Genomic DNA, 12,835 nt, shown 5'->3' with positions numbered 1-12,835 from the left:
TAATGTAGATAATATATAAGAGTCTTAAACGGGAAATACAGCAGCTTAGTTAGGGTAGAAGTAGCTGAAATCGTAGAGTGTTTATCCATCGATCTGAAGGTTGGCGGTGCGATTCCAGCTCACACAGATGAATGCTGTTGCTGTGTCCTTGGGCAAGACACTTAACCCACCTCACCCCCAGTGTCTGTGTGTGAATGTGTGAGTGTATCCTTGATGTTAAAGTGTTTTGAGTGACTTGAAGGTGGAAAAGCGCTATATAAAAATGTAACTATTTACCAAACAAACTCAATAATGACCCTTCAGTTTCCTTTGGATCAGGTCCAAAGGAAACGGCACATATTTAATTTGTTCTGGTCCTAGGAAACTGGTATGTTTTTTTTTTTTGTTTTGTTTTTTGTTTTTATCCAGTGTGAAGGAGACTCATTTGATTCAACTGATAAATGGTCATATTTATAAAGTGCTGTTTTACCTTCAAGGAACTCAAAGCACTTTACATCAATGAACCACTCACCCATTCACACGAGGGCGAAGTGGGTTAAGCGTCTTGCCCAAGGACAGAATGGCAATATTCACTTGTGGGAACTGGCATCGCAGCGCCAAAGTTGATGAAAACGACGACGAGCTACTGCAATCTCAAATATTTTATGTACCAATCTGTGATGTATTTGCATTGTTTTTATCCTATTTGTGTATTTTTAACACAAGATCTACATTTTAAAATTTTTTATTTTATTTATTTATTTAAAAAGGGGACAATGCACATTAATAAACATTACAAAAAAAAATAAATGTAAATGTGCCCGAGAAATAAAACTAACAATTTTATTTAAATGAAACCGTCGCTCTGTGTATCTTTGAGTGGTCAAGGATAGTCGACGACCTGACTATTTAAAGGTGCACTGTGTACCTTTCTGGTAGAGGGTTATGGCTATGTCACGAATGTTGCACAGTAAGGTATTAATCTGGCATTTATCTGATTACAAAATAAATGTATTCTTGGGAAAAGAAAAGAAATATATTCACTGTTATGATGGGGGTTTCTTCTGCACATATCTGACGTGCAACTTGGCTGAGTGGTGTCACCTACATCGCCATGGAGATGAATCCGTTTAACCCCCTGAGACCTGGCGTCACATCTGTGGACAACACTTTTTAGGTTGTCTAGGCCACAGTGCAATTTTTGTAAAAAGGTTAAATTTTGAATATTTTTAAGAGTTTAGGATGTTCTGAATTTATTATTATTATTTATTTTATTTATTTTATTTATTTTATTTATTTTATTTATTTTATTTATTTTATTTATTTTATTTATTTTATTTATTTATTTATTTATTTTTTGAAGGCATATGTCTTCCTGCACCTCCTAGCAGCGCAGTACAATTCTTTTTATTCAGGACAAATGTTGCTGTGTTCAGGCTCTTAATAAATACTTTTTGCAAATCATGATTCAAATGTTTTATCAAAATTATTATAACGTAGAACCAAAGTCCTCATATGTGGACATCATTTTTCTCATAAGCTACATAACGAGAAATGAATAAAGCCACAAAAAAGCTCAGGTCTCAGGAGGTTAATGCTGCATCCAGTGGAACATTACATGCAATCAAGCAGATCACGTACCCTGAAAAGTTACACAGTGCAGCTTTAAAGCAGACCTATGCTTGTGTCTGCTGTATAATTAAGCTATGACATCAGTGGATCTTTATGTTATAATTTGCACATTTTAAATCTCAATGTTTCTATAATTTACGACTTAAAAAAAGGAAAAGCGTTGCCGTGGGCGCCTCCTATAGATGGACACCTGTAGATCACACCAGCGAGTAGCAGATTTTTAAAACATTTGTACCAAAATGACTATACGACGCTGCTGAATCCGACACATATCACTGATTAAGTTTGATTGGAAAACGCAGTAAGTGCAGATGCTGATGCCGGCGAAAACCTGAGTTGATCTGCAATATGGTGTCTTGAAAATAAGCAATTAAATACTGCACGAATCAGTCCAAAATACAACTCAAAACATGGTTAAAAGCTCTGAAAAGTCTATTTTGCTGAATAGGTCCGCTTAGATGCCGGTATAAGTGGACGTCCCTGTGAATTTAAGAGGATTGTTGGAGTCTGAGAGCGCTGACTTCTATTCACAACACACGGCCACTTCTCGGTCTGGACCATTTGACATTATGTTGACTTTAAACAAACTCTGTCTCTTTGTACTGTGGATAAGACAAGTGCTCTCAGACAAATCCACCATCTTGACCCTGGAGAGAGTGTAGACCGGCTATACGGCGCTGTATATAGCAGGATCTGGCGCGTTGAATGGAAGCTTTGACCACAGACAGAAAGGTTAGTCCCTGAACAAAGACGTCTGCTCAGCGCGCTCTGAAAAGCCCCTGTGAAATCCGTAATGAGTGTGTACAATAAAGAGCAAAACTGCCACATCGGAGGCACACAGCGAAATGAGTCTAGCCTTGAGCCGCAAACGGAAAAGATGTCTGCGAATATCATAATGTCGTGTATATACAGGGACTGAGTCAGGCCTTGGTTTGGTGGAAACGGTTCCTCCGTATTCAATTTGTTATGTAAATTTGTATTGTATAGTAAATGTTTAGTCGCTGATTTGCGTTGCCAGTTCCGATCTTTAAATCTAAGTGGTTTAAACCGCGAAGGGAGTGTGACGTCAAACCGTAGCGTTCAGCTCCGGCAAATAAAGTTCGTCGAGGTTTGCAGCTGCAGGGGTGAATTTGGAGCTAAGTTCGATATTTTAAATTGAGACGTCTAGTATCATAGCAGCCAAGGAGCCAATCAGGAGCGAGGATGTAAAAGTAACGCCCCTTCCCGCCCACACTGTTTTGTTTAGCAGGGAGCGGACGCTTAGCAACGCTGTCAATCAAACCTGTTGCTAACGCTAGCTGGAGCAACCCTGGGGAAAGAAGGCAGTGGATTTGTCTGTTATTAATGTTCATATCTTGATTTATGGACAAAACAGTGAAATAAAAATACAGGATCATTTCGAGCGGGTTAATATGAACATTTTAAGACCAAAATGATGAGTCTGACAGCAGCAGTTACGGAGAGACAGGTGACAGTTTTTCAATAGAAAGTGAACTGGATGCTCGTTTCCTATTTGGAGCGTGGTGGCTAGCAGGTTAGCTATGTCCGTTTATATAAACCAGGGATGTCAAACCCATTTTCACCGAGGGCCACATCAGCAAAATGGTTCCCCTCAAAAAGTCAGATGTGATGTAAAACAAACTACTTTTTTAACTTGTTCATTAACTGTTTCTGTATTTATTACTTATTCAGGTTACAAATATTGCATATGCATGTCCATAAATGTATAACTGCACATCTCCTGTTAAACTGACATTTTAAGGCATTTATACCTTTTAATCTACCCTGTCATGGGCCACATAAAATAGTATGGTGGGCCACATTTTGCCCACGGGCCTTGAGTTTGACACATGTGATATAAACAGTTTATGTTTTTTGTTTGTGTCTCTATCTGTAGGTTAAGGCTTTGGTAACGCAGGTTCAGTTTTGATCGTAATATCCTTTTAAAAATAAGAACGCAGGCGACATACAGTTAATTGCGTTCAATAATGCAACAATAATAATGCAATAATAAAATAAAATAAAATAAAATAAAATAAAATAAAATAAAATAAAATAAAATAAAATAAAATAAAATTAAATTAAATTAAATTAAATTAAATTAAATTAAATTAAATTAAATTAAAATATAATAAAATAAAATAAAGCGAAGCGAAGCTAAACTAAACTAAACTAAACTAAACTAAACTAAATAAAATTAAAATTAAAATTAAATAAAGCCATGAGGCTGCTTTGGAAAATAACAGTATTCTAATTTGACATTTTCAGATTGTATGAATGTGATTAGATTTTTATTTGAATCCACTTCCCTTGAGAGAAGATTAAAATATTACCTTTTAAAGTTCCAAACTAGGCCTGTCTCTATAAAAAAAATATAAATAAAAAAATGAAATGTGATATATTGCTGAAGTAAATAAAGACGATAAACGATACTATTGAAACCAAACAATAAAAAATTATTCTCAAAACGTATTCTAAAAGTACAAGATTGTTAAAAAAAAACATTAGTTGCAATAAATAAAAAGCTGAATGTGACACTTAAGTAACTCGTTTGTGTCTATAATGAGTCATAGAAGTTCATAATTCAAACTTCTAAAGCTCAATTCTCATCATATTGTACAAAAATAACCAAACTGTCCTCGAGTGTCGACAGAAAAAGTACCACGAGGAATACTGACCTCCAAAATAATTTGTCCATCTTTCATGTACTGAATGATGAGTCGATGTAGTAATTATCAAAACAGAGTAATGCTTTTTCAGTGTGTTTGATTTTAACGAAATATCTAGTTTGACCACATTTTAGGTAATTCTGGAGCATCAGCACAGCCCTAATACTGTACAGACCTTGAAATACTGACTAATTTAGTAGAAAATCATAAATAAAACTAATAAGAAGCTTTAATTTCCTTTGATGTGAACAATTCAAACATTCACCAACAAACCCATGGACTGTTTATATAAATGGACAGAGCTTATCAGTCAGTAAAAAAAAAAACAGAACCAAGATTTTCAGGCTCAAAATGTATCACGTGTACATTTTTTTTAGTAAAAGTGAAGAGATTTTTGGTATTTTTTTTTGTAATATGATCAGAGTTGAGCTGTAAAGGGCTGAATAATTCACTTCTATGGCTAATTATTGCTTTATTTTGCTATTAATTTGTAAGAGTAGAGCTCATGTCACTTAATGATACTGTATATTTAAAAACGTTTCCTGGGATTGGGACTGGGATTATCTTGCATTATTGTTATTGCATTAGTGTCATAAAGTAGTTTCAATATGATCGTTTATCGCAGTATCTTTGTACCAATATGTCAAGCTTTCATAGCGCTACGCTTCATGTTTGTCCAGGATAAACCAAGCACGAATAATGACTGGACTTGCCACATCTAACCAATAGCAGGTGATTTGGCAGCGTTCTAAAACAGATGCCCTTCCTCGGCTACAACCACATCGACTCAAATTTGTTCCAAGTGTTTGTACGTGTTTCTTAAGTGGAAAAGTTTCTTGTGGATTATGCTTTTTCGACTCGTTCGTTGATGCCCCATCTTCTCTCCGAGCAAATAATCGTTTTAATTTCTACATCTCTGAAGCTCAAAAACGCTCTGTTCCACCTTGTGATGTCATGAAGTGGTAATTTTCCAGTTAGCAGCTACATTTTACCTTTAGTTCAGTCGAGATTTGCAACTCCAGGACTGAAAGTGTCCAAATGATTCTAGTGAAGGTGTGTGGAGTTTAAAAACACGGAATTGGAGCACTTCCTGTATTACCTCATGATGACATCACAAGGTGGAACAGAGTGTTTTCTGTTTGAGAGAAGAACCCGGTCTAAACATGCAGGGTTTCTGGGTTAAACGTGTGATTTTTTTTGACTATAATTCTTTCCACTCTCCATTACCTTGGTGGCAGAAGGCTCCAGTAAAAGCAGAGGCTGAACACTGACAATAGAAGCCTCTGTCCCTCTCCACACATTGGCCCTGGTTCTTGCAGAGGGTCCCGTAGGTGCTGCAGTGACCCGGGCACCCGGCTCTGACCCCGGGCGTCATCCTGGCCCTCTGCTCCAGGTCCAGAGTCTCTCCGTTCAGCTGCAGAGCGCGAAGGCATCCCAGAAAACCCTTCTGCCGCGACGCTGTGCCTCCTGAAGAGACACACAAAACATGGACTCAGACGCAAAACATCTGAACTAATACAACACAGAGAAGATTAAAGGTGTGCTATGTAACTTTTCTGGTGGAGGGTATGCCATCTGCTCTGTTAGTTTGCTTAGAATGTTCCACAGTAAGGCATTAAATGTATCAATTGCATTGTGTATGTTCTCAAAAGTACCACAAAAACATGAATTCTTACTGTAAGTGGGCCCGTTTTTCCAAAGATCTGACCTGTAACTTGGCCTGGTGATGTGGCCTGCTTATCTCCATGGAGATAGCTAAAATAAATGCCATACTGTGTAACATTAGATGGTGCAACTCCAAAACGGTTGAGGAGACACTGCTCAAAATCTGTGTAGAATCAGGTTTTTAGATAGACTTGTTTGGCTCCATTGAGATGTTATTGCTTTGCCTAAAATATCCCACAGTATAGCATTAAACTAAAGTCTATCTCCATGGAGAGAAGCGAGTGACACCACCTGGCCAAGTTGCTGGTCAGATCTGTGGAGAGGCGACCCCTTTTACAGTAAGTACACATGTTTATTAAGAGTAAAAGAGCCATAAAAACACCAGTGGTTAAATACATGATAAATAACTTACAGTATAATAAAACATTGTGGAACATTTCAGTCAAATAAATAAAATCTCCATTAGACAAACAGGTGGAGGCGCCTCAACCAACGAGTCCAACCTGATCATTACTTATGACAGAAATCAAAGTTTTATCTGTAAAGATCCCAGTCTGTCCCCGTGTTTCTGTGTCCTTGTCTGGAAGTGGGCGGAGACTCTGGCACCACCCACTACACACCTGCAGCCAATCAGCAATCAAGCCTCCACCTCGGGAGCACAAAGGGGCTGAGGATCCTACACACGCCGCCAGATCGTCCGTGTATCCACCGTGATCTCGCTCCTTGGAACTACCCTGCACCTCCGCCTCCGACCCAGCTCTCCACGACCGGTACGAACACCTCCGCCTCCGACCCAGCTCTCCACGACCGGTACGAACACCTCCGCCTCCGACCCAGCTCTCCACGACCGGTACGAACACCTCCGCCTCCGACCCAGCTCTCCACGACCGGTACGAACACCTCCGCCTCCGACCCAGCTCTCTACGAACGGTACGAACACCTCCGCCTCCGACCAAGCTCTCCACAACCGGTTCGAAGACAACCCAACTCTCTACTATCTACCGACATTCACACTTCCTCGTTCGCCATAAACTCTGTCAAACTTTCACCCCGAGTCTGAATCTTTGATCCCACAGACGTTACAAGATGAGCTACGTCACATGACACGAAAGTAGAGAAATGAATGTCGCAATCGCTCCGTGAACTATAGAGTCTTGCTAAAAAAAGTGCAGACGTACGTAGTGAGTGAGGAGTCAGGGGCTTGAGGAGACATTTGGACACGGTCGATGAATCTGTGGCGCGCTCTCCTTCGCTCTTTTCAACGCCGCCATGACGTGATAAAAGGCGCCAGCAACATTTAACTAGTATAATTTGGATCTAATTTTCCTAAAGGGGTCAATGAAGAATCTTGTTTTGATGCATCGCGCGGCACAAAGCCACTCACCGCTTCCTTTCGCGTCGTATTAATAATTAAAAGCAGACCACTCCATTTTGTGTTCGTGCATCCGTGTCTTCTAATTAATTTCGATTTCACAGTTGTTTTGCCCGCTAACATTATGGATTAGCGGTCAGACGTTCGCCAAGCTTGTTCTTATTCATTTCTCAAATCAACTTGTCTCCGAGAATAAACACAAATCCGTCTGTTCTGTAATCCACTGCGTTTCCGAGCGGCCCCCGTTGCATTGTGGGTAAACACAGAGGGAACTGCCGGTGGTCAATTTGAGCGCATGCGATTATTAGCTGAAAGACAATCAGTTCTTCCCACAGTCCCCGTCTATTTGTCCATGGAAATGCGCGATTACGAACGGCTCAAATATTTACGCTAGGATGGAAATTCACAAAACAGCCGGATTTGCATGTGTTCGACGGACGAGGTGGGAGCGCGTTATGGATCGACTAAAATAGCTTTGGAAACAAGACTCAACAAAAGTACTTTCTCAACGGGAAAGAAGTGGATTTTGTAGATGTGTTTCCATTAGCTAGCATTAGCTTATCGTAGTTAGCGCGTTACAATGGCAGGTTAGAACAGCGTAGAGACGTTTTGCTAGTATCTTTTAAAAGTTGTATATCAGGGTGCACCGATACTGCTTTTACCAAAACAAAAGTATAAGTGTGAGTACTTCATTTTGAGTATGTTCCGATACCGAGTACTGACATTATTTTTTCAGGGGTTCAATGACTATTTATTATTTAGTCCAATGTGTTATTTAGTTTATTATCCAACATATAATTATTATTATTATTAGTAGTAGTAGTAGTAGTAGCAGTAGCAGTAGCAGTAGCAGTAGCAGTAGCAGTAGCAGTAGCAGTAGCAGCAGTAGTAGTAGTAGTAGTAGTAGTAGCAGTAGCAGTAGCAGTAGCAGTAGCAGTAGCAGTAGCAGCAGTAGTAGTAGTAGTAGTAGTAGTAGTAGTAGTAGTAGTAGTAGTAGTAGTAGTAGCAGTAGCAGTAGTAGTAGTAGTAGAACCAGGACTGAACCAGGACTAAACCAGGACTGAACCAGGACTGAACCAGGACTGAACCAGGACTAAACCAGGACTAAACCAGGACTGAACCAGGACTGAACCAGGACTAAACCAGGACTGAACCAGGGTTAAATCATAAGCAAAATAAGTCTTACCCCAGTACAAATATGTTGCAAAAATTATGGCTGAATTAATTTTTTTTGCACTAATTAACTTCTACAGTAAAGAATCCACCATCTAATCTTATGTCTTTGCCTGGAATGCTCCGAAGTACGGCATTAAACACATCTACATAGAGACAAACACAGGCTTAGAGCAGACTTTTCCGCAAAATCGACTTTTCGGAGCTTTTAACCAAATTATAGTTGTTTCCCTTCAACATTCCCTCACGTAAAGTTGTTTTTGGAGCGGTCCGTGCGTGTCTGAACAGTATTTAATCGCTTATTTTCAAGACGCCCTGATCTGCAGCTCTCCATCGGACGCGGATCGCTCTTTGTGGCGTTGACATTTTAGCGTTCCCATCGGACTCTGCAAGGTTTCCGACTTGGAAAGCAGCGGATTTGTTTTCTTTTATTAAGTCGTTTTAGATGAATATTGCGATTTAAAACGTGCGAATTATAACGACAAAAGCACAATATGTTCTTTAATTACACGTGAGAAGTTTTTGTATTTATTTTTATTTTTTTTCAATTGTGTTTTGAGACTAAACCGAACATCTCCAGGTGGAATTGTACATACATTAGCTTAACACCCACTCGCTCAATTTCCACAACAAACTCGTATTATCGTCGTCTGGGGAAGAAACTAAAATCCGAGAGAACAATTTGTAGAAACACCTGCGTGAAACTGGTCCAAACAGAAGAACAGAAGTGTTAAATATTGCTTTTAACAGGTATAACTACAGCAATGCCTTCGTTTTCGTGGCGCAAAGCCGCTAATGAAGTGATGCTAACACTTTGACACTTCCCGCTGCTTTTAGAACAAGCTACTTTTACTTAGAGGTAATTTCACGTTCTCGGCTGTTCTTTGGGTCTAAAAAACAGCTGGATTTTTTCCTCTAAAGTCGCCTAATTCTGTGCAATGACGTCTCCTTTGGTTTCGATTTTAGAAATGTCATAAACGGTTGAAACGACCACGGTTAAATTAAAGTTTTTGAGCAGAATACGTGCGGATATATTTTAAAAAGCAGTTCAAAATGAGACCACCGTGCGCTGTTTGCATCTAGTTAAGAGAAGCAGGAAGTGTTACTGTTGTTGATGTTTGTTTGTGTCGCAGTGACGGCAAAACTCTGGCCTCTTAAAGTCGTGGAAGCACTTACAGACTCATTGCAGTGAATATTTTAGAAGCTTGGAACGTGTTAGGAAAGTGTGGAATAACTTTGGACTGCTGCAAATCTTTTACTAGATCTGTTTTGTCATCTGCAGCTTTTTACAGTCGAAAAAATGTAGTAAAAATCAAAGGTAAACTGTCAAAACCAGACTCAGAGAGACTTGTCCTGCGTTTGTGTCCAGTAGGTTAGACGAGTGTAACGTCCTGATCACTGGACTCTCCAAACGAGCCACAGAACAGAACATCCAGAACATCCAGAACATCCAGAACATCCAGAACATCCAGAACATCCAGAACATCCAGAACACTGCTGCTCGGGTCAGGACTAGAACCAGGAAGTACTTCACACATGTGTCCTGTGGCTCAGGTCTCTGCGAGGACAAAACTACGACTAAAGCAGATGGAACCAGGACTAAACCATGACTAAACCGGGACTAAACCAGGACTAAAGCCAGGAGTAAACCGGGAGTAAACCAGGACTAGACCAGGACTAAATCAGGACTGAACCAGGACTAAAGCGGGACTAAACCAGTACTAAACCAGAAGTAAACCGGGACTAAACCGGGACTAAACCGGGACTAAACCGGGACTAAACCAGGACTTAACCAGAAGTAAACCAAGACTAAACCAGGACTAAACCGGGACTAAACCAGCAGTAAACCAGGACTAAACTGGGACTAAACCAGAAGTAAACCGGGACTAAACCGGGACTAAACCAGGACTAAACCAGGACTAAACCAGGACTAAACCGGGACTAAACCAGGACTAAACCAGGACTAAACCAGGACTAAACATGGGAAATCAGCGTTTCATTTTCCTGCATCTAAAACGTGGAACATTCTTCTTCGGCCTCGACTTTGACAAAGTTTAACTCGAGGCTCAAAACCTTTTACAGTAGTTTTATGATGAATTTTCTGATGATTATTTATGTTTTGATTTCTTCTACTGTGACTTTAATCCTTTTCTTCGTGTATAAAATGTGCAGTACAAATACACTTGCGTTACTTTGCGTATCTCGTTTGGTCTGGGGAAACATCAAAACACCACTAATATGTGAACTTAGCATAATACAAGGCCTTTAGGGGAAATGTAAACGAGTCCACTGCAGATTCAGACGCATTTCAGCAGAACCTGGTTTTCCGGTCGGGTTAAGTTGGATCTGTCTCTTGAAGGACTTATGTGGGATGAGTTTCTCTGCGTTTTCTTCAGTCGGTTTTGTGAGAACAGCCTTCATCTGCCCCCAAAAGTAACAACAACCCAGAGGGGAGCTGTACTTGTCACTGCTCTGCTTTACATGCGCCGTCTAGATTCTGCAAAAACATCACAAAAACACAACAAAGCACGGCTCCGCAAACCGCAACTCCGCTGTTCGTTTGGTCGTTGAGTTCATTTTCAGCCAATTTTTTTGTCGTAATTTGGATAAGTTCTTGTTTTAGAGCTACAGTGGAAGGATTCAGTCCACTTTTAGACCTGGTTTAGTCCTGGATTAGACCTGGAATAGTCTTGATTTAGCTCTGGTGGCGGCGGCGGCGGCAGGATAATTTGGTCCATTTCAGTCGGTTAAATTTCGGATCTTAAGTAATCCTCATTTTCCCAGTTCATCTGTTTGATACACTGAGGTTATAGTCGAAATGTTCATGTTAAAAGTCGATTTTTTTAAATATATATGATCTATGTCCCCAGAGTTAAACACGTTCGAATCAAAACGCGCTTTTCCTGAAAACAATATTGATTATTCTACTTATTCTTAGTTACATAAAACACTGAACAGGACGGCGAAGTTGTTGATGTTGTCGTTCGTTTTGGTTCATTTGAGTTGCCAGGTCCTTTCCATAGACTGTATATATATAAAAACGGACATAGCTAACCTGCTAGCCTCGTCATTTTGATCTTGGTGTTTCTATTTTGTCATTTTGTCCATAAATCAAGATATGAACATTAATAACAGACAAATTAAGCGCCTTCTTTCCTTGAGAACACTTGATAATATCTGTACCATTGACACTTTAGAACAGGGGCGTCAAACTCATTTTCACCGAGGGCCACATTAACAAAATGGCCGCCATCGAGGGCCAGATGTGACTGTGCGGCAGGATAAATGTCACTAAATGTAAACAAATGTCATGTAAAATAAATGTAACTACTTTTAAACTTGTTAAATAACTGTTTCTGTATTTATTAGTTATTCAAGTTGCAAATATTACGTGTCTGTGCAACTCTGTAACTGTGTATTTCCTGATAAACTGACATTTTTAAAAGTGTGTATCTGGTCAGAACCTTCAGCTCTGCTTCAAAAACAGACTTTTAATTATTGGACAATTTGTTGTTTTTCTTGCAGACTCACTTTTTCATACTTAGCTCCGTGTTTAGAGTCAAAAAGTCGACATAGATTGTACCGACCTCGCCTCATTACACAAAAAACACACAGATTTTCTCCTTAAAGCACAAACTTGTATTCACCTTTAGCGTCTTTCTGGAAACTTCCTTCCACGCCGACAATTTTCCTCTTCCTGAACAATTTGGGATGATTATTTGCAAATAATCTCTTTAGTTTATTGTCAATACACACATTAAAGCAGTATAGACTTATTTTAAAATGACAGTCAAGCCTTAATTTACCTTCTCACGGGCCACATAAAATGACGTGGCGGGCCGCATCTGGCCCCCGGGCCTTGAGTTTGACATATGTGCTTTAGAATATCTGCACTAAACTGAACACTTTACAACACCGGTCACTTTAATAAGCAATGTTTGCACTGTTGTTCTGATGCTGTTGTATATATATATATCTATAAGTATTTTATTTTATTTTTAAGCGTATCTTTTTTAACTTTGCGCTTTTACTTATTTGTACGTATTCTGTGCTTTTACGTTGCACTTTATCAACAAAGACAGTTCCTAGTTTGTGAGTTGTGTTCACTGACGATGGCGATAAAACGTCTTCTGATTGTGATTCTGAGGTCACTCCCTGTAGCGTTAGCAACAGGTTTGATTGACAGCGTTGCTAAGGTCCCTGCTAAACCAGCGACGCAGGCGAAAATGGGGGCGTTACCTTCAACAGTCTGGCCCCCTGATTGGCTCTTTGGTTGCTACGATACTCGCGGTCGAATCTCAGCTCCAAAAGCGAAGCTGTAACTGCTCTCGCCTCGATGTGTTTC

The 12,835-nt window shown here is 39.7% G+C and overlaps 1 protein-coding gene across 1 annotated transcript in view; it reads right to left on the bottom strand.

Moving 5' to 3' along the window:
- LOC117369907 (contactin-associated protein-like 4) overlaps positions 1 to 12,835 on the bottom strand; it is a 353,019-nt gene that overhangs the window by 32,750 nt on the left and 307,434 nt on the right. The window contains exon 18 of the mRNA XM_033965250.1: positions 5,508 to 5,747. Coding sequence (XP_033821141.1) covers positions 5,508 to 5,747 — 240 coding nt within the window. The remainder of the gene's footprint in view (positions 1 to 5,507; positions 5,748 to 12,835) is intronic.

The sequence above is a fragment of the Periophthalmus magnuspinnatus genome, chromosome 4 (assembly GCF_009829125.3).
Source record: "Periophthalmus magnuspinnatus isolate fPerMag1 chromosome 4, fPerMag1.2.pri, whole genome shotgun sequence".
NCBI lineage: Eukaryota > Metazoa > Chordata > Actinopteri > Gobiiformes > Gobiidae > Periophthalmus > Periophthalmus magnuspinnatus.
The sequence above is the reverse complement of the archived record's forward strand: the minus strand, read 5'-3'. Positions and strand labels throughout refer to the sequence as shown.